This window comes from Nesoenas mayeri (assembly GCF_963082525.1).
Source record: "Nesoenas mayeri genome assembly, chromosome: 30".
Lineage (NCBI taxonomy): Eukaryota > Metazoa > Chordata > Aves > Columbiformes > Columbidae > Nesoenas > Nesoenas mayeri.
Genome location: NC_137564.1, coordinates 2,124,287 through 2,143,507, shown reverse-complemented (window position 1 = coordinate 2,143,507; position 19,221 = coordinate 2,124,287). Strand labels below are relative to the sequence as shown.

The following is a 19,221-nucleotide window of genomic DNA, read 5'->3' as shown; positions in this document are numbered from 1 at the left end:
TTGTCTTGCACGTGTGGGGGGGCTGTGGCAGGGCATTTGCTGCTCTGACACTGTTCCTGATGGGCTAGGAAGCCCATTTACCTTCCTGGGAAGGGGATAAGGAATGGGAAAGAGTTGTGAGGCAGTCATAGCTGAAGGCTCCTTGTAGTGACAGCTTGGGATCCGTCCCAGTGGTGACTCTATTCCATTCTAGTTGATAGGTGTTTGGAGGACAAAAAATGTGTTATCACACATTTCATCAATTCTGGTTCTTAGGCTTTCTTTAGAAGTTTTTGGTGTCACACACAATTGCTGTGTCTAACCCAAGCTTCCTGTCCTTTCCAAGGCACACTGGGGGTTAGTGAAGAAGAACTGCTTGGTCTGATCTGAAAGGATGATGCACACTTTCCCCATTATAAAACCAAGTTCAGTTTCCCCTGGTAGCAGTCAGCAAACAGTCATCAACTCTGAACTCACCCAGAAAGCTCATCCCTAAAATGGTACTTTTCCACCAGGACCCCCAGGTCCCTGCTCCCAGCTGTCTGCAGAGGCCTCATCAACTTCCTCACCCTGATCTGGGGGCCTGTAATAGACGCCCACAATAGTATCACCCCTGCCAGCCTGCCCCACAGACTCTCAACTCGCTCCTCATCCGTGCCCGGACAATACTCAATACATTGTAGTTGCTCTCTCACTCAGAGGAGACTTGATCTCAAATGAAGAAACCCTTCGGCATCATTGTCTAATATTTTTAAGATGAGGAGAGAAGGAAACCAGAAGGCAAATATTGTGATGCAACAGAAGCTTTAATTGAAACAGTACAAGGACTTCATAGCAGCAGAACATGACAATCCAGAGAGAGTACAGAATACATTTTTAAGGTTTGCTGGGCATGTGATTGTCTTCTTTTAGGGCTTCAGTTTGAAATATGATCTTCTGTGTTCATTGCATTTTGCAGCATTTTAGAGTTGAGTTTAGGTTTCACCTGTTTGCTTTTTTAAATTATATATATGTTTGGGTTTTTTTTAATCCGAGACACTGTGAAACAGGGTACCTCTCAGAACCTAACCAGACCTTAAAGCAGTTTTTTCCACTAGATCTCAAAAGCCATTAAACATCCGTCCATATATCAAGAAAGGTCAAAATAAACAGGATCTAACTTGCACTGATGGTTAGTCTTCTATAAACAATTTGATTTTAAACTGAGGTCTTTTCTGTATTTGTCATGTAAAAGGCCACTCAAACACAGTGTTGAGATCTTGTTAGCAGATACCTAATCCAACAGGAAAGGAAATATAGTGTCCGGGCTTGTTTCTCAGTGTGGCTGAGCCCAGTACGCTGTCCCTCTGGAAGCCATGCTCTTCTGCTCACTCATGGACTGGACTGTTCTCTGGTCCCTGCTGGGTCCAGCTCTCCGGGGAATCCTTGCATAGCTTAGCAGGGCCCAGAGCTCCCACGACTATAACTTGTGTACCTGCGGGAATAGCAGGGGTAGGAGTACTTGCCACCCAGGGAGGCACCGGCCCCAAAGGACCTCTCATAGCCAAAGCAGCTGCCGAACTCTAGTGGGGCTGAGGTGCCCACAAAGCTCTCCTGAGGGCAGGAGCTGAGGATGGGGCCCGGGAAGACGATGGTCACGGGTGGCGGGTAGACCACGGCACGGGAGTCCCCGCAGGAGGTGACGCAGGGCTGGTTCCAGGCATTGGCATATGGCGCGGGGCAGGTCACGTCACAGGGCGAGTAATTGCAGATCTGCCTGTAGGAAGACATCTTTCTGGCTGGAAGTGAGCCTGAAACAGAGCGGGTGAGGAGAGCATGGGACAACGGCTACAGTGCAGGTGCATTTGCAAAGGGGAGCCCTCTTTTATTCAGACCATATGATATTCAAAAAGTGACTCTTCTATAGATAAGTATAAAGTATGATTGCAATTAATATGCAGAAATTACATAGATAACCTGTTAGAAGTCATTAAGGACAGGTGAGGATTAACCCAGCAATATTTATTTAAAACTGTTCCTAAAATTATTGTTTTCATTTGCAAAACACTCCCAGGCATAAATAAAACCATTAAACATTCTTTCTCTGAAACATGAAAACTGCTTTTTAAGTCCCATCCTCTCCATATAAAACCCATACCCTACAAAGCCTGCCAAGCTGAAAGAAGTGACCGAATATTTTTTAAGAAAATAACATTCTCCCAAGAATAGACAAAGACATATGGAGTCCTCAGACACAAATACCTTAAAACTCTTATTAAAGCAGCTATTAAACTCATAGAAAATATTTAACTGAAGTCAAACTTACTCAGTTCACCACCAAAGAGAAGCCGAGAAGAGTGGTTTGAAGAGCTCTGTGCTCCCAGTGCTTTTATACAGTTTCTCGGAGCAGCTCCAGGGTCTGAGCCATGCTTCGGGCATGTGGTCCTTCCTAGTTACAAAATAAACTTTTGTGCATTTGTCACATCAATGGGTGGAGGAATCCTTGCAAATTGTTTGCTGTTGAGCAATTATTAGTAGATTGGTATCACATCCATGTTGCAGCCTACAGAAATCTTTCATCTCAAAATAGGGACACCCTTAGTTTCTTCCAACTCATTGTAGAAATTAACTTCCTTCTTCCACTTGTCCAAGCTCAAAAGCACGTAACACAGAGACAGATCAGTAAAACAGGATTGCTGATTTGACAAAACAGACTCTTTAAAATTTATATCTTTGGAAATAATGTATTGTTTTTGTCATGCTTGGTGAAAAGGTTTTCAAACATTTAAGGTGCAAAGGGAAACGAAACTTTGAGACTTTTATACCAATTTTGGCAAAATACCGATCTCTCCTTTTATCCCCACTCTCTTTTTCCTCAATAGGTGAAAAAAAAATCTATAGGCTGCAGCCCTTGGGTGCCTCAGTCTTGGTGTTCGTCCTGTTCACATCTGCAGAGGAGCAGCTGTGTGATATGAAGACCTTTCTGATGTGTCTACAGCCTGTTTTGAAGGGGTGGCGGAGGGAGGGGGAATGGGACTTACATGCTGCAGAACTCTTCTTATCCCACTTTGTTCCTGGTGAATACTATTATATATTGCCCTAGTTAAAAATAAAGCAAAACAGGACAAGGAAATCCTTGCTTAGGAATAGCAGGGAGCAGTTAGTCTTACACACAAGTTACTCCAAAATGTACAGCTTCTAACACCACCATTGGTCCTAAACATCAAGTTGAGCCCTTTCAGACAGTGGATCCTGGTCTAGCTATGTACATGAATTTGCAATAAATAACTTTACAACTGTAAAATTGTACCCAGCTCCTCACCCAATTGCCAGATCAGAGTGGTCAAATGCTATGGTACTCCTTTACCTGGATTTACATTTCATGATCTTAAAGGATTTATTTCTCAAAAATATTGTTTACAGCATTTAGTAACTGGAAAACTGAATTAGATTTCACATGATCATTTTCTCTTGACAACAAAACTCATTTAAGGAACCATGTCCCTGCATTACTGTGAGCTGAACTTCTGTGAATGTATCAGGTGGTATGGAAATAATAATTTGTCTTTGCTTTTTATTATACACAGAGACATTAACCTGGTCTTACTCCTGAATCTACTAGGGAAACTACGACTCAGAAAACAGAACACAACATATCGAGTCTAGACCCAGGGAAGAGTAAAGATGTCCTGGTTAAGGTACAGTGATCGGGAGTGGTTTTCCAGCATAGCCTTGCCAGGAATTTGGGGAGAGTGTCTCAGATGCCCGCAGTGTCCCCTGTGCGTTGGAGTGAGGACATCCTCCCCTCTGCACTTGCTGCAAGAAGCTCTCTCCACTGGGGATAGTAATACTTCCTTTTACTATGCATAAAACTAGTTGTTTTCATTTATTGGTTCCTGAGAGCAGTGACTGTCTCAGCTCTATATTTCCATAGTATCTGGGCATCAACCACATTTACATAAGCTAAGAGGTAATACAATTGTAATTATAAATAATAACACTAACAAGTACAAGACATGCCTGAGATCTCCTCCCAGAGGCTCACTTAATTGCCAAGAGATGTTTGGTAAATTATTTGGTCTCTGTCTTAATCACCCCTTCCAGAAATTATCAGTAGTAATTTCTCATGTCATGTGGGTGTTACACAGGCTTCCACAGAGCGGCATTCTACTGAAGAAAATTCTTAATATAGCATGAAACTGCAAAAAAGGAAATGTTAGCTCGGGGGCAGAGAAATTGGCTGTGAAATGAAAATTGGCTGTGGCATACAGGTAAATTACGTGGTGATGTCCGAAATCAGTTTAAACAAAATTAGTTTCATGGGCAAAACCCCAAACCCCAGGAGCTACCAGATCTGTAAGGCAGTAGCAGAGAGTCCTCACACTGGACTCTCCAAGTCTTGCAACACATTCTCCATGGCCCTGCAAAATACCTTTGGAATTATATCCATAAAAAGCCAGATGGATGATAGTCAAGGTTGCCAATGCAACACTAATAGTCATCTGAGTTTGGGTGTACTCTCAAAGAGATGGTGAAGGATGAGGTACGGTGAAGGATGCCTATAATCTGGACATCTACAATTCTTTCTTTTCTGTGTTTACAAGGAGGATACTACCTTATGGAAATGACTGTGAAAAGTGGCCATCTGCAAATCTTTAAGATGCACACTATACAATACATATCCATGCTGCCATGACACTTGAAGGTCTGAAGATCATGCAGGGCTAAGTTGCAGTTCCTGCTGCCAGAGTGAGCACAGTAGAGTGGCAGAGCAGTGGGCATGGGAAATAATAAACCTCTATTTTTTTGTTTCAGCACATGCTTTGTGGGCTCAGCATCTTTAGGAGGACAGGTGTACACCTGGCAGAGGCTTCCTGAGCTAGGAGTGACCAGTCTCCTTCCAAAAGGAAAGCAGTGACAAGATGGTGCCTCACTTGTGGTAATGACTTCTTGTCCAAATCAGGCACTTCTGAATCATCATTTTATTTTCTTTGTTCTCACCCAATAGTTTTCTTCTTCCTCAGACTCCAGAAATGCTCTCAGTCTAAGTCCTTGCCTGGAAATCATGTTTGCTTTGTAATCATGATGGTTTCATTGCTGCCCATTTTAACACTCTCATCCTTATTTCTCAATCTTAGGATTTTCTTTTTATGTCTCAAGAGAATGCAAAATCCTTGTTTTTTCACTGCTTTACACACAACCACTCATTTGTACAACACCCAAATGAATTGGGTAATTTTTATTGTTGATTTCTTGATGGGATTATTAAAAGACTGAGGCTAAATAATACACTCAGCTACACTTGTTGATTCAGTGGGCGATCTGGGAGGAGCACTGCACACATATCTTCATTCTTGTGTCTCCTGCACGGCAACACCGAGTTAAGGACCCTCATTTGGAGAACCATAAGAAACAGAATTGGAAATTGTCCAGCTCCAAGGCACTGACAACCTAAATACGCATCTCCAAGATGTAACAGGAAGAAAAATGACATGGAAGAAAAACTCATTTACAGAAAATCAAGGCTGTGCAATCAGTACTCAAACACAACTGACACAGACTTTCTGACATGTCTCAGTCCAGAAAAATAATAAGGCAGGGATAGGCTGGCTAACATAGGTTGCTGAGTTTTGTTAATATTATTTCTGCACTTCTATTTCCGAATATGGTAAGTAATGAATGTTGATGCATGAAATTTTTAGGATTATTAAAGAGTATTACCTAAGTTAAGGCTGATTATCATGACAATATTTCTGTCTTGGTTCTAAGCCCAGTTACATTAGCTGAGAGCTGGACATGAATTTCCCTTTTTCTTGTATAAAAGTTGAGACCTATCATTAAACAGGGCACAATCTCGTAGCCCCGTTTTGCAGTGCTCAGTTCTGGAAATTGCAAAAGTGTCTACCATGATGACAATTTCTAGCTAACAGTCCAGTGCTGAAGACAAACTTTGAATTTTAAAAGAAGGATTTACAATTATGTTTCCAAAATCCCGTTTTTCTTTCTCTATAAATGAATTGCTAGAAAAACCTTAAACTTTAAACTGAAATAGTAATAAAAGGGTCAGACATTCTACTGTGGTTTTGGACAAAAGCCTGAGACCTCTATCTCCATCTCTGACTTAGTATTTATAATACTATGAAAAATAATCAAACACCAATATATGGAAAACTTGTATACTTTGTATATTGGTTAAGTTATATGAAAGCAACATAATTTGGGAAATTAATTTGCATATTCACAACAAATAAGTTGGGTCTCCTTCTATCCCCAATAGAGTTGTAACAAAGATGGATGTCAGTCACACAGTTTGACCTGCGTGATCTCTATGGGGTATGATGTAGATGTAAAACCATATGAGGAAGAGCTTCTTGTTTAGGAGAAACAATATCCAAAACAATTACCTTGAATGAGTGACAAATGCAAAAAAACCCATGTATTGGGTAATTTGGGGGACAATGAGTACAAATGAGGACAAGAAGGATTCACCTCCCCTGGGGCAAACTGAGGAACTGTATAAAAGGACCTGTAGCCCAGAGTGTCTTTAAACCGCTTTGATTCTCATTTCTCTTCTGCTGTTCCACCAGGTAAGTAATTCTTTGTGGGACAGGGGAGGGATTGAACTAATGTATCGGTTGAATTTACTTCTAAGAAATTCAGATAAGGAGCATTGTAAGAACTATTTCAAGATGTGAAACAGTGTAATAGGAAATAGACTAAATAGAGTAAAATGCATTTTGTCTTTCTCACCTGTAACTCAACTAGATTTACCTGTGGCACTTGCCCTCTGATTGTGTTCCTTTGCTGACACTAGATTGAAAAAGCGAGGGCTCCACTTTGCAGATGCACCTGCGCTGTTGCCGTAGTCCCATGCTCTCCCCACCCGCTCTGTTTCAGGCTCACTTCCAGACAGAAGGATGTCTTCCTACAGGCAGATCTGCAACTATGGCAGCTACTCACCCTGTGACGTGAGCTGCCCCGTGCCATACGCCAATGCCTGGAGCGAGCCCTGCGTCACCTGCTGCGGGGACTCCCGTGCCGTGGTCTACCCGCCACCCGTGACCATTGTCTTCCCGGGCCCCATCCTCAGCTCCTGCCCTCAGGAGAGCTTTGTGGGCGCTTCAGCCCCACTGGAGTTCGGCAGCTCCTTTGGGTCCGGTGCCTCCCTGGGTGGCAAGTACTCCTACTCCTGCTATTCCCGCAGGTGTGGGATATCTCGCCCTGCTAAGCCCGGCAAGGAGCAAGACCAAATTCGCAAGCAGTGAGTGAGCAGCGGTGCATGGCTTCCGATGGGCAGTGAGAATTGTCTGAAGCTGGGCATGCTCATCCATCCTCAGAAAGAAGCCCAGACACTGTATTTCCCATTTGTATCAGATCTCTGCTCACAGTATTCTGCCTCTTTGTTCACCTTCTTTTTACTTTGCTGTTGTGCAAGCTTAACTTAATTCCTCTGTGTTGTAACCTGCAGTATTGCTGTGGTCAGATAAATTCCATTTGTCAGTTCCAATAAAATCCTTTCTGCATCACAATATCATGGGTTTTGCTTTTATTTCTGATTTCTCAAATTATAGCCCACTGATGCTAAAATAATCCTTGATGACTTGACTCTTGCATTATTTAAGGTGTTCAAAGGACATCCCAGGTCTTGTTGTAGATCCTGAATGTTTCATAGCCATGGATTTTATACAAATATCATGTTTTTGCTGTGTTTGATAGCCGTGGAAGCCAAAAGAAAACCTGATGCAGGCGTTTACATAGTGAACATCACCTTGGCCCCCTATTTCCTGCATTCTGGTGGTGTTAATGCAGCTGTCCCTGTGAGCATGATGATGAGCAGATTTTGAGGTCCCTTCCAATCCCTGACATTCTGGGATTCTGTAAGGCAGTTTCATGGGCTCAGAAAATTAGATATGAAAGTACAGATAAGGAAAGTGGATTCAAGCTTCCTGTATTTCAGACTGGGGTTTCATCACTAGTTAATTTTTAGTCTTTGGGAAGTTCTCTCTGCTGCTGTGCACTATGTAATATTCTGTCTTTACTTCTCTGTGTTGTATAGAATTATAGCACAATCTAATATTCCCTTTTTATTTCTTTATGGTAGGTGAAATTACCATAGTTTTGGTAAAAAAAAAAACAATGGAAAGGCAGGAGTAGTAGGAACAAGCTATTAACATCCTTTTGGATTGGCAATTTAGTACTTAACACTGGTCTTGAAGGTTTTATATAAGGGTTGGGCAGTTTGTTAACACTTGGTTCCTTGTAAAGATTAAATCAGACAAATAGGCAAGCTCTGCATGTTGTAAGCAAAGTTTCCTGATGAATTAATCCATAGACATTATACAAACACAGTCTGAGGGAGCTTAACACTCATTTATAGATCACTAAGATAAGGGGATAGTTCAGTTGGTTTGCAGAGGCTGCATTACCCCCAAACAGGGAAGAAAGCAAACAGATGAATGTTACTTGGATGCAATAGTAAGTGTTTATTGGGAGTAAAAATGTACATTTTAAGCAAAGGAAAAATGCAAGATGGGCTTCAGTATTTGAAAAAAAAAGGTTAACTTAAAAATCTGCAGCAACCTGTTTTCAGCACATTGTTCTTTCTTGGTTCAAGTTTCAAATGGACCAGACAAATCGTAGTGTGTGGTGACAACTATGGATCTTTAGCATTAAACATGTGGGTATCAAAACAAAAAACTACCAAAGAAAATATACATGGTCCCAAAAATTCGAAACATACATAGACCAGTTTCTAGTGGTACTTGTGCTTTAGTGCTCTGACAGTGAGAAACAGATTTTACATAGTCAATAATTTGGTTTATAAGAAGGAAAAGGACACATTTTAAGGAAATTGACATTAAAAGTAAATGGAGCAGTAGAAGGACAAGCAGAAGAGCAGTTCCCATGGGTGCCAAATAGCACCCATAGGTTCCTACTGCTTCACGGAGCTGTGTTCCTCAGTTCAGCTGCACATCCAGTTGCCCTGTTGTTTCTTCTGCTGTGCACACATTCTGCCATGTTTAGCACGGCCCACGGCCCCCGTAGCGCTGGGTGAATGAGGAGAAGGAGTCCCCATAGACAAGGGAGCCCTGCAGGCCCCTGGGGCAGCCCAGCCCCAGTGGGGCTGAGGTGCCCACAAAGCTCTCCTGAGGACAGGAGCTGAGAATGGGGCCCGGGAAGAAGATGGTCACAGGTGGTGGGTAGACCACGGCACGGGAGTCCCCGCAGGAGGTGACACAGGGCTGGTTCCAGGCATCAGCGATGGGCTGTGCACAGATTGGCTCGTACAATGCAGAGCAGCGGGAGCTGAGCTGCTGGCTGGAGAAGGACATCCTTTGGCAGGGAGATGAACCTGTAACACACCACGAAGCCCAAGACAACCCACTGCACAGACCACCCTGCTCCACCTCAACAGCAGCAGGGAGGGCACAGGCCGTGCCGTGCAGAGGTGCTCTCCTATGGCTCAGGTATTTTTTTCCCCTCTCTCTTGCACCTTCCCTGCCCTCCCTCCTCCCTCACAGGCAGCTCCTCTGCCCTTTCCCTGCCCAAGCCAGCTGAGAAGCTGTGCCCAAGTGCGCTGGTCACTTTGCCCTGAGGTCAAAGGTAAAAGCACCTGGACTGAACCCCATCTTGGCCAAATCCCTGTGATCTGTCATGCAGCTGCACTACAGGTTGGAGAGACCTGCAGCAGTTGCCCCGTTTGCAATGGAGAATATCAAGGAAATGATCTTCACGCAAAGTTAGGCACTCTCCCTGTTGTGGCTCAGACTGTGTGTGCAGGAATCGGCTGAAAATGTCACAAACCCACCATACCTAAACATAAAAAAGGTAGTGAAGAGATCAGACTTACTTGGATCAATGAGAAGGAGAGGCGAGGACCTGCGATCTGACAATCTCTGAGCCAGAGGCACTTATATACCATCTCTGGGATTGCCTGTGGGGGTTGAGACATCCTTTGTGTTTCAGGTTGGTTTTGTTACAAAACCCAACACAATGCATGTCACTCTTCAGGGTTCTATGATTGTTATGTTCATCTTTGGACAGTTATCAGTTTCTTTCAACACCCTCTAGTTCTTCCTTAAACTTTTTGAAGCAGTTTCACTTCCTGCAGCATTTTGCTGATTTTACAAATATTACAAAAATGTTGGAAAACTACCTTATTTACGCAATTGCTCCACATACCTGGTATTTTTCAGGCACTCCTTAGTATCATAAGTAGTGCAATGCACTGTGTGCTGATTTTCTTCTCTAAATCCATGCATCCAACTTCCAATATATGCATAAAAAACACTAAGACAAGGATCTGGGTACCACTTGGTGGGTCTTTAAAATTATAAAAGTAAAGCATGTGGCTGTAACCCTGAACATCATGAATCAAAATAATTAATTTTGGATGTCAGCAGTATTTATACCAGTTTGTAGCTTCCTTTGCCCTCTCAGGAGGGCAGGATGGTTAGAAGAGCGATGCATGTCCAAGAATCCTGTGATTCACCTGTAGGTATCTGTAGGTATCTGTCGGTATCTGTCGTCATTGTCATCATTGTCATCAGCTGCTTTCAGACAAAGTGAAACGAGGTGTGGTTGGGGCAGGAGGAGCAGACTGGGTGCATTATTTCCCCATAATTTCTTCTTCTCTTTGATTCTATTCTTGTTCATGTGAATCCTCTACCGTAAACTATGAGTATCTCAAAGGGTGCGGCATTGCTGTGAAACAACACTGAGAGAAATCCCAAGGTGGGCTGGGAAAAGAGGCTTCCTCAGCCTTCTTGCATGGGTCACCCATACAAAGTTGCACTGCAGTATTGGTAGTAGTTACCAAATGCCAACAGACAAAGTGGAATATAATTAACATTTTGGAACGGAAGTCTCAAGGTTACTCAAAACCAGGCATTCAACCTCAGATTTTCTAGAAGGGGATGTTTTTTTTAAATGGGAAGAACTCATCTTCTTAATGACTTTTAAGCAGGAGGAGCCTGCATAATGACTGCCTTTGCACAAAAGCTATTTCATACTGGATAAACATGTTTTGTAACCCTCACAATTAGGCGTGAAATTTCTTCCAGGACAGGTGTGGTTACAGCGCATATTTTCTACATGCTAGCAAAGAAAGTTAAACACAGGAGTAACTCTGAAGTCTCACTACTTGTCCAAGGCTCCAATTTAATTACATCACCATACATTGATTTTATGATATTTTTCACTGTTTAAAAATAGCATCTAACAACCTGTGGGTAGAACTTCCCTTTGAATAGTCAACAGGAACTTTTAACTGAATGGCAAATCTTCACTGAAATTCTGTGAATTATTTGAACATTCCCATTAATATCTTTAAATTCTTGGCAGCCCCAGTTAAAATAAATAAAAGAATAATTCTTATTTCTTCCCTGCAGTGCAACACATATCATTCAAGCCAAATATTTTTGTCGATCTCAGGTTTACACCAAAGTTCCAGGCTACTTACAGGTGACCATGGATACTGGGCATGTTCAGCACTTCTCTTTGTTCAATAGCAACTTGGTTCCAGGCTGTTCTGTATTTCTTATAGAACTGTTTTTCTATTGATACGATTTGCATACAACTAGCATAGCTACAAAAAGGCATTCAGCCTGTTCTATGCTAGCAATGCCGAACAGGACCCTGGTGGATCAGACATCAGACACTGCTCAGCACTTCTGCTCTTTCCTGTGTGAAGCTGTTGTTCTTAGGAAAATCAGCCATGCACTGGTAAACTTCAGAGTGCTTGAGCAGACTAACTCTCATGCTGCAGAACTCTGTCTGGGCAGGATCAAGCATGTGATAATAACTTCAAAGGGTTTGGAGGTGTGACTTGACTTGTAAAATTAACTGAAATTAGTTGAGGCTGCTATGAGATAGATAGCCAGGCAACACTCCTTTCCTGTTAGGATGTGTCTGAAGGCTTTGTGTTGTTTTCATGCCTCTGACTCCAGCGTACTGCATTCTTAGAGTCACGAGGATGCTGTCAGAAAACCAGTGCTTATTTGTGCAGGTATACAGAGCACTAAAGCAACCAGGTCAGGTATTTTCAAGACACACCACTATAGTGTTAATCACTACAGAAGTCCTCTTCAAGGTTTTTGTTTTCATCCTACATAGACCAACAAATCACACCAGTTATCTTGTCAGTTCATCTTGCTGCACCTCTTCACTGCAGTCAGACATCCTTCCATGTGTATGTTGTTAGCAAACCTGGACGAAGCTGCTCCACCTATGTACTTGTTATACAACAGAAAAGACACAGGTGGGAGCCAGAATTTAGAGCCCAGACTACAAATAGATCACTGTGGTATGTGCTAATTGATTGATGGGCTCTAGTGACTTTGAATGGTGCTTGAAGACATAACACTCCTCAACACCATTGTTTGGCAAAGTGATCTGGAGAGAGTGTTCCTTGGAAAGCAGGAACTGCAAAATTTGTATTGCTGATTCTCATCTCCCAGCCTGAATTTACATGTTATGACCATGGAGCAGGGAAAACACCAAAGGACAGTTCTTTAATTGTTCTCTACTGCTCCTAACCATCAACAATCTGCCACTTCCGCAAATGCACAGCAGGCCAAACTTGGACTACACTTTCATGTAAGTATAATCACAAATAAACACAGTAGAAGATAAGAAAACTAATTTCACTGGCAGACCAAATGCATCTCAGGTCATACAGAATGCAGATATGAGATGGGAGAGACAGCGGCTGCTGTTTGTCATGATAATCTGGAAGCAGTGCTGAGACCCAGTGGTTTGCTGGCAACTGCATCACAGGGACCACATCTGACTGTGAGGTCTCGCACAGTTCTTGTTCAGCCATTGGAAATCGGGGCTATCGACAGCACAGCAACTCAGACTCCTCTTCCTCCTGTCAGTGAAACAAGTAATACAGAGAACAACAGCAAAAACAAACGAAGTTCCACTGTCACATCTTGAACTATAGAGGTCGCTACACTCGCTCTTGTCAAAATGTGCCCTGAGCATGTGTTTATATCCTAGTACAAGGTAACACTGTTGGTAAATGAGATGCAATCAGAAGTTGATTCATAAAGACATTGTAAATACAGCCTGAAGAATATGTCCACGCCATGCACTAAATTACAGTGCAAGACAGATACCTGTGGGAGTTAAGCCTTTTATGTCTGATTTAAACAGGTGGATTCACTAAATAGTCACTGTTAGAGCCTAATGGTTTTTTTATGTGGTTCAGAGTCACACCACTAGTAAATAGCCTGCAGGCACAACGGCTCAACATAACAGAAGCAGAAACAGACCCTGCTGAATGCCAGCTTCCTTTCAACGTTTGATTCTGCAGAAATTAGCAAAGTGACTACTTGCAGTCCGACTTTTACCAGTTTTGCAATTGGAGGATCTGAACTTGAATGTTTCAGATATTTTAAATACAATGCTCTATCAGAGAAACCTGAAGAAAGGCTTTTGTAAGATCACCCTTCTTTTTTACTTAGAAAACAAATTAAATAATAAACAATGTCTTGAATCTTTAGATTGCTGGTTTTTTTGGAAGTGTCAGGTTGGATGAGGTTCTGAGCAACCTCATCTAGTGGAAGATGACTCTACCCATAGCAGGGGGTTGGACTAGATGATCTTTTGAGGTCCCTTCCAGGCCCTAACTAAAGAATGAATGGTAAATGCATGACACAATCTTGATACTCAACTGAGCTCCTGAATAAGGGGCAGAGCATCAAAGGCTTCCACTTCATACTGTGGAGTCAGAGTAGCTCCATATGTTACATTTCTCATTTCCTTATCCATTTGTTTAATTTTCTTTTCCTTGCCCATGCCAGTGGCTAAATGTGTAACTCCACCATGGTCCCAGAGGCCACTTGCTTCTTCCTGAAGTGGCCACCACCTGGGTGAAACCTGAAAGAACAGTTCTCCTGAAGACATGGGAACAACCTTGCCTGCCTCTGCCTTATGTGTCCTTCTCCAGTGGGTGTTTTCCATCCCTTGCAATAAAACAGGCCTGTATCCATTCCATCCCTTGCAATAAAACAAGCCTGTATCCAACACCTGCCTCTCTGTGTTTCCTTTTGAAGCCCTGTGTGGGCTGCAGGACTCCCTCACCCTGCATGTGGACCCCATCAACTGGGCTATGGTGGTCTCTCAGCCCCTGCAAAACCAAGCTGAGCTGCCTTTGGGGAGATCCCACGGCACTGGCCATACACAGTCCCGCTGCTAAGAAACTTATCTGCACAGCCTTCCATTGCTGCTGAGTGGAAATTGTCTTCTCAGGCCTCCCCTATGATAATTATTCTAACTGTTAGAGTTCCAAGAGTTAGTCCATCTCTTTTTTCACTAGTTAATTTAGTGCTGGAGTTCCTGTTCATTTTATGTCTTCCCAGACAACATATTATCATCAAACTGTGTTCAAAGACAAGGTTAAAAAAAAAAAATGGCCTGAAGTTCTATCAAAGCATATTCTGAAAAGGAACAATAGGAGGAAGGTAAACAATGGGAAACAATTTTTAAGATATGAATCTCATGAACAAAGATCAAGCACTACCTTCTTTTTTTTTCTTAATCACTGCTGTGATAATAGGTGCCTCAGGGAAGTTTTGGCTGAGTTTGCAAGTCAGCCAGGTGAAGTAGAAAGAATATGAACTAGTAGGTTACAGAGGATTTACCTCTTACTTCACCAAGACTTTTTCAAAGAAAATCTCCATGTATGAATGTACAATTTCTTAATCTCAACCCTCTATCAGTGTCATGGAATAGCAAGTCTGATTTTAACAGGTAATTTCACTGCCCCCAGCCCCACAAATGTAAGTGGATGTGCCAGATGTCTGTGTGTGGTAACTAATAACAAGTTGAAAAGAAAATTAGTCTTGTGAATTGTGCTTTCATTTTAAGAAAATACTATTTTATGTTTACTAATTAACAAATACTTAATGAGAATACCGAAAGAAAAAAAAGCCATTCATTGAAAAGTTCTCCCCTCTCTGCCTGCTTCACCTTTTCTGTTCCAACACTGCCTGCCTTTGTGGCCCTGGGCTATTTGGGAAAGGTCTGGGGGGGTATGCAAAGAGACTAGGGCTTGAAGGGCCCGGTAGAGTCCAGCCACCGCACAATGAGCACCTGGGGTGTGTGACGAGCCCAGATAGCTGATGGGGAGAAGAAAGGCTCCTGCATTTGTGGCAAAAGGAAATGGCTCTCTGTCCCTGCTGCTGCTTTCCATTCTCACACGGCTTGAGGTAAGGATGCTGCTGCTGTGAACTCCCAGTAGCCAAGCAACGAACCTCCTGGTTCGTGCTGCACTAGCCCTGCACCTTCTTGGCCCAGGTACCTCTCCTGTGCTGAGCAAAGCCCTCTTTCCTCCCAACCGGTTCAGCCTGGGGCAATTCCTAGGACAGCTTTGCAAAACACAGATGCCTGCTTTCTTCTCCATTCCTCTTCTGCTCAACTCCAGGATCCTCACTCTCGTGCACAGGCTCTAAGAGGTACTTCAGTGTAAATCACCACAGCTGAACATCTGAGCTCCTACTGCCAACTTTTCCACTGATACTCTTGATGAGGCAGTGCCAGGCGGGTACCTGCCAGCACCCAATTAGATGCATATTGTGTCAGACAGCAAGTACCCAGCCCAAGATGACAAGATTAGCAAGAGCTATTAGCACCCAGCTAACATGATTACTTAGCTTCTCTTTGGGCTGGATGGCTGTTCAGGGTGAGATCACGACTGATTGCAAAATAGTACCTAGAGATGCCCTTTCTGTCAGTGTCTAGTGATTTATGGGAGTTATAGAAATGGAAGTTTACTTACATTGGTTACTCAAGAACCAGTCTCAGAAAACCTCTATTTTGTTTTTTCATTAATGGAATTAGCACATAATTTGACAGTACTCTGTTTTATGTCTCGATAAGATAAATGTGAGTGGCATTAAACAGGAGGGAACCAGACTTTAAGACTGGAAAAACAAGATGGCTTAACTGATGGGAGTAACAGTAACAGTATGAACTTCAGTAATACAGTACAAAGCCAAGTACCTGCTGACTATGGAGGACAGGTCTGCTGTAACACAGGCTGTAATCAGAAATAAGCTGCAGAAGAGAAAAGGTTCTCTGAGTAGCCCCGAAGAGGTGATGGTAAGGTACAGGGAGATTGCATGCAATGAAAGCATTGTAAATCTCAAATGCCAGAGAATGGTGGTAATATAAGAAGAACTTGTAATGCAAGGGAACACATAATCTGACTTTTACTGCCAACATGGCATTACTTCTCAAAAAGACAGAGTGATTACCAAAAAATACAAATAGCACTAATAACAAGTTAATTAATCCCACATGTGCCAGGGTAAGGGGTTAGATAATATTTTGGGATAAGTCCCCTTGAGTAAAGCTAAGCAACAGATGATTTGTGTTTGCTTTTGACCCTGAGAGTGTTACGAAGTCCCTGAATGTGACACGGTAGAAAATTTGTAGAAATACAAAGTTTTGGAAAGTGAGACAGCAGCATCATGCCTTCTTATAGAAATCCGTGAAGAGCAGCTGAGACACCAGTCTGTAATATATTAGTCATATGGCATATATATTTTTTTCTACAACTCTTTATACTTGACTATGAACATATTTAGTAAGGAGGAACCTGTAGTTAACCAGCCTGCTCCAAATTCATTGCAAAGCTTAAATAATTGAATCATTCCATTCACAATTAGGGAAAGAAGATTATCCCAGAGCTGAGAGATTCTCATCTTCAGCAAGACAATGCGAAATGAGGAATTATGTCTTCTCTCCCAGGTAAGCCAAGATGTGTGATAATCCCTGCTCAAACATAAAGACATCAGAATTTGCCCTCTCTCTAGTATCGGACAAAAAATTGGGAAAAAGATGGAGGGAGACATGACTGGAATGCAGAAGAAAATTTATTATATCCAGAGGATCAGCTGAGAAACACTGGAGAAAGACACTGAAGGCAGAGGCAGGCAGGTTGTCCCTGGAGGCTTCAAGAGAGCTGTTCCTTCAGGCTTCCTATCCCAGGCGGCGGCCATTGCAGAGAGTAACGAGTGCCCTGAGGGACGATGGCAGAGTCGCGCATCTGGGCAAGGGACGGGGCGAGGAGGAGAGGCGGCATGGAGAGAGGTAGGAGAGGAGTGGAGGCGTGAGGCCGAGGTGGCCCAGGAACCAAGGGGGCTCTGGGGCTGGGTCTAGCAGGGCCCACAGTTGTCCCACAGCCTCCTGCTGTAGCGGGGCAAGACGTAAGGGCTGCAGGCGGGAGAAGCGTAGGAGGGTCTGCCAAAGGTGCAGAGGCCCCCGGAGCCCTGGGTGGCCCCGGCACCGTAGAGGCCCCCCAGCCCCAGGGAGCCCCCAAAGGCGGGCGCTCCGGAGGAGCCCACCACGGCTTGCTGGGGGAAGGAGCTGAGGATGGGGCCGGGGAAGGTGACGACGACGGGGGGCGGCTGGATGAGGGCCGTCGAGTCGGGGCACTGCCGGGCGCACAGCTCGTTGCAGCTGTCAGCGATGGGCTGGGGGACGGCCACGCTGGTTGGTGCTGGACGCAGGTCGGAGCAAGACATCTTTGTGCGAGAGTGATGAGCCTGAAAGACACGGCCCCAAGGACAGCTGTCATGCATGCGGAGAAGACTCCCCGGCTCAGCACTGCCCTGTTCCCTTGGCTGTCCTGGAGCTGGAGGGACCAGGGCCACCCCCTTGCCGCGCTGCCCACTGTTTGCCCTTTGCCCAGCCAGCCCCCCTCAGCGCCCCGCTCTCTGTAGCCCTCTCCTTGCCATCTCTCTCTGCAAACAGAGGGCAGACGAGCCCTCGCAGAGAGCCTGTGCAGGGCCCGGCTCTGCGTGGCCCGGCCACGGGGCTCCTTCCTCCTCGCCTCGTGGCTCAGCCCAGCCTGGCCGCCCAAGGCGGCTGCCAGCACGCCCGCCGCTGGCAGAGCTCTCCTGGCCAGGGATAGCCCACAGCGGGCTCAGCTCCAGGAGGCAGAGACCTGCAGGCACCCACCTACCCTTTTCCTGAGCAGAGCGAGGCAGGAGCAGCGGATGCCCGTGCACAGCGAGGGCAGCGCTTTTATGCCGCAGCAGAGAGCGGGGGGAGGAGCTGGCCGCACCGGAGGCACGTGTCCTGCGCTGGCCGAGCCCCTGCCTTCTCCCTGCGTGGCACGGGGCTGTTTTGCTGATGTCGTTTCCTCTCCAGCCCCAACCCGCTCTATCAGCCCCTGCAATTACCCCACTCAGACGCTTGCCAGCTGCCACCTCACGGGCCCAATTAGCCCCACCGTCTTTTCATTATCTCTGTGTGGAAGAGGGCACACGGCGTGACAAAGGCTGACTGCAAGCGCCCTGCGTGCCATAGCTCTTCTGCAAGGGCTTGGTCTCTCGGCGTGGCCCCGTGTCTGCTTCGCAGAGCCACAGGGAAGACCAGGGTCTCCCGCACGCCAGCGACCGCATGACGTGCACCGTGGAGCTATTATCTACAGAGGCGCGAGGTTACGAAACGCCAAATCAAAGGCACTCCTCTCGGGCACTGCCTGCTCAGCACGATGTATCACTCGCCAGCCCAACACAGCCGGCCTCCATCTGCCTGCAGGCCTTGGCCCTGGACCTCTGCGAGTCTGGGGCAGCAAGACCCCTTGTGCTCTTCCGCAACGCGCGTGTTGCAAGGAGCGCAGGCCCCGAGCCGTGCTGAAGTGGCGCAGGCTCACTCCAGGCCCGCCCCAGCCCCGCGGGCCCCTTGCCCTTGCCTCCTGGGAAGCCCGTTGCTGGGCGATGGTGCTGGGCAGGGGCTGCCCTCGGGGTGCTGGGCAGCTGGCAGCGCCGGCTGACGCCAAAGCCCCAGCAGCCCTTGGCTGGGCTGGCCCCGCTCGCCCTGGCCACCGGCTCGATTCCCAGCAGAGCCTGGCTGTGGGCACAGGGCAGAGGTTTCCCTGCAGCAGAGCACCCGTCAGGCCGCGAGGAGCTGCAGCAGCACGGCCATCTCCTGCCTTCTACATCCCCGAGCAGGGGGGTGCGTGCTGTCATGTAGCCCACAGAGCACAAAGGGCTCGAAAGCCTGGCGAGCGGTATGTGCTGGTCTGGCAAGGGGATGCTGACTCAGGGAGGGGCAGGAGGCGGCCAGCCCCACAGGTGTAGGCAGGAGGGAGTGCTGCCTCTGCTGATTGGCCCAGCCGGTCCTGAGCCACAGCAGCGCCGCTATAAAAGCTCTGCCACGGCCAGGCTCTCCCAAGCACTGCTCTGGCTGCCTTCTCCTCAGGGAACAGGGTAAGTCTGCGAGCGCTTGTCCTCCTGGCCCCCTGCT

At 45.5% G+C, this 19,221-nt stretch overlaps 1 protein-coding gene across 1 annotated transcript; it reads right to left on the bottom strand.

The window, feature by feature from the left end:
• Positions 1-17,123: 17,123 nt before the first annotated feature.
• On the bottom strand, positions 17,124-17,492 carry LOC308050780 (scale keratin-like; the record flags this gene model as incomplete). Its single annotated transcript, XM_080360938.1, has 1 exon — positions 17,124-17,492. One exon carries the CDS (start codon positions 17,490-17,492, stop codon positions 17,124-17,126), a length of 369 nt encoding a protein of 122 aa, XP_080217064.1.
• Positions 17,493-19,221: the final 1,729 nt, after the last annotated feature.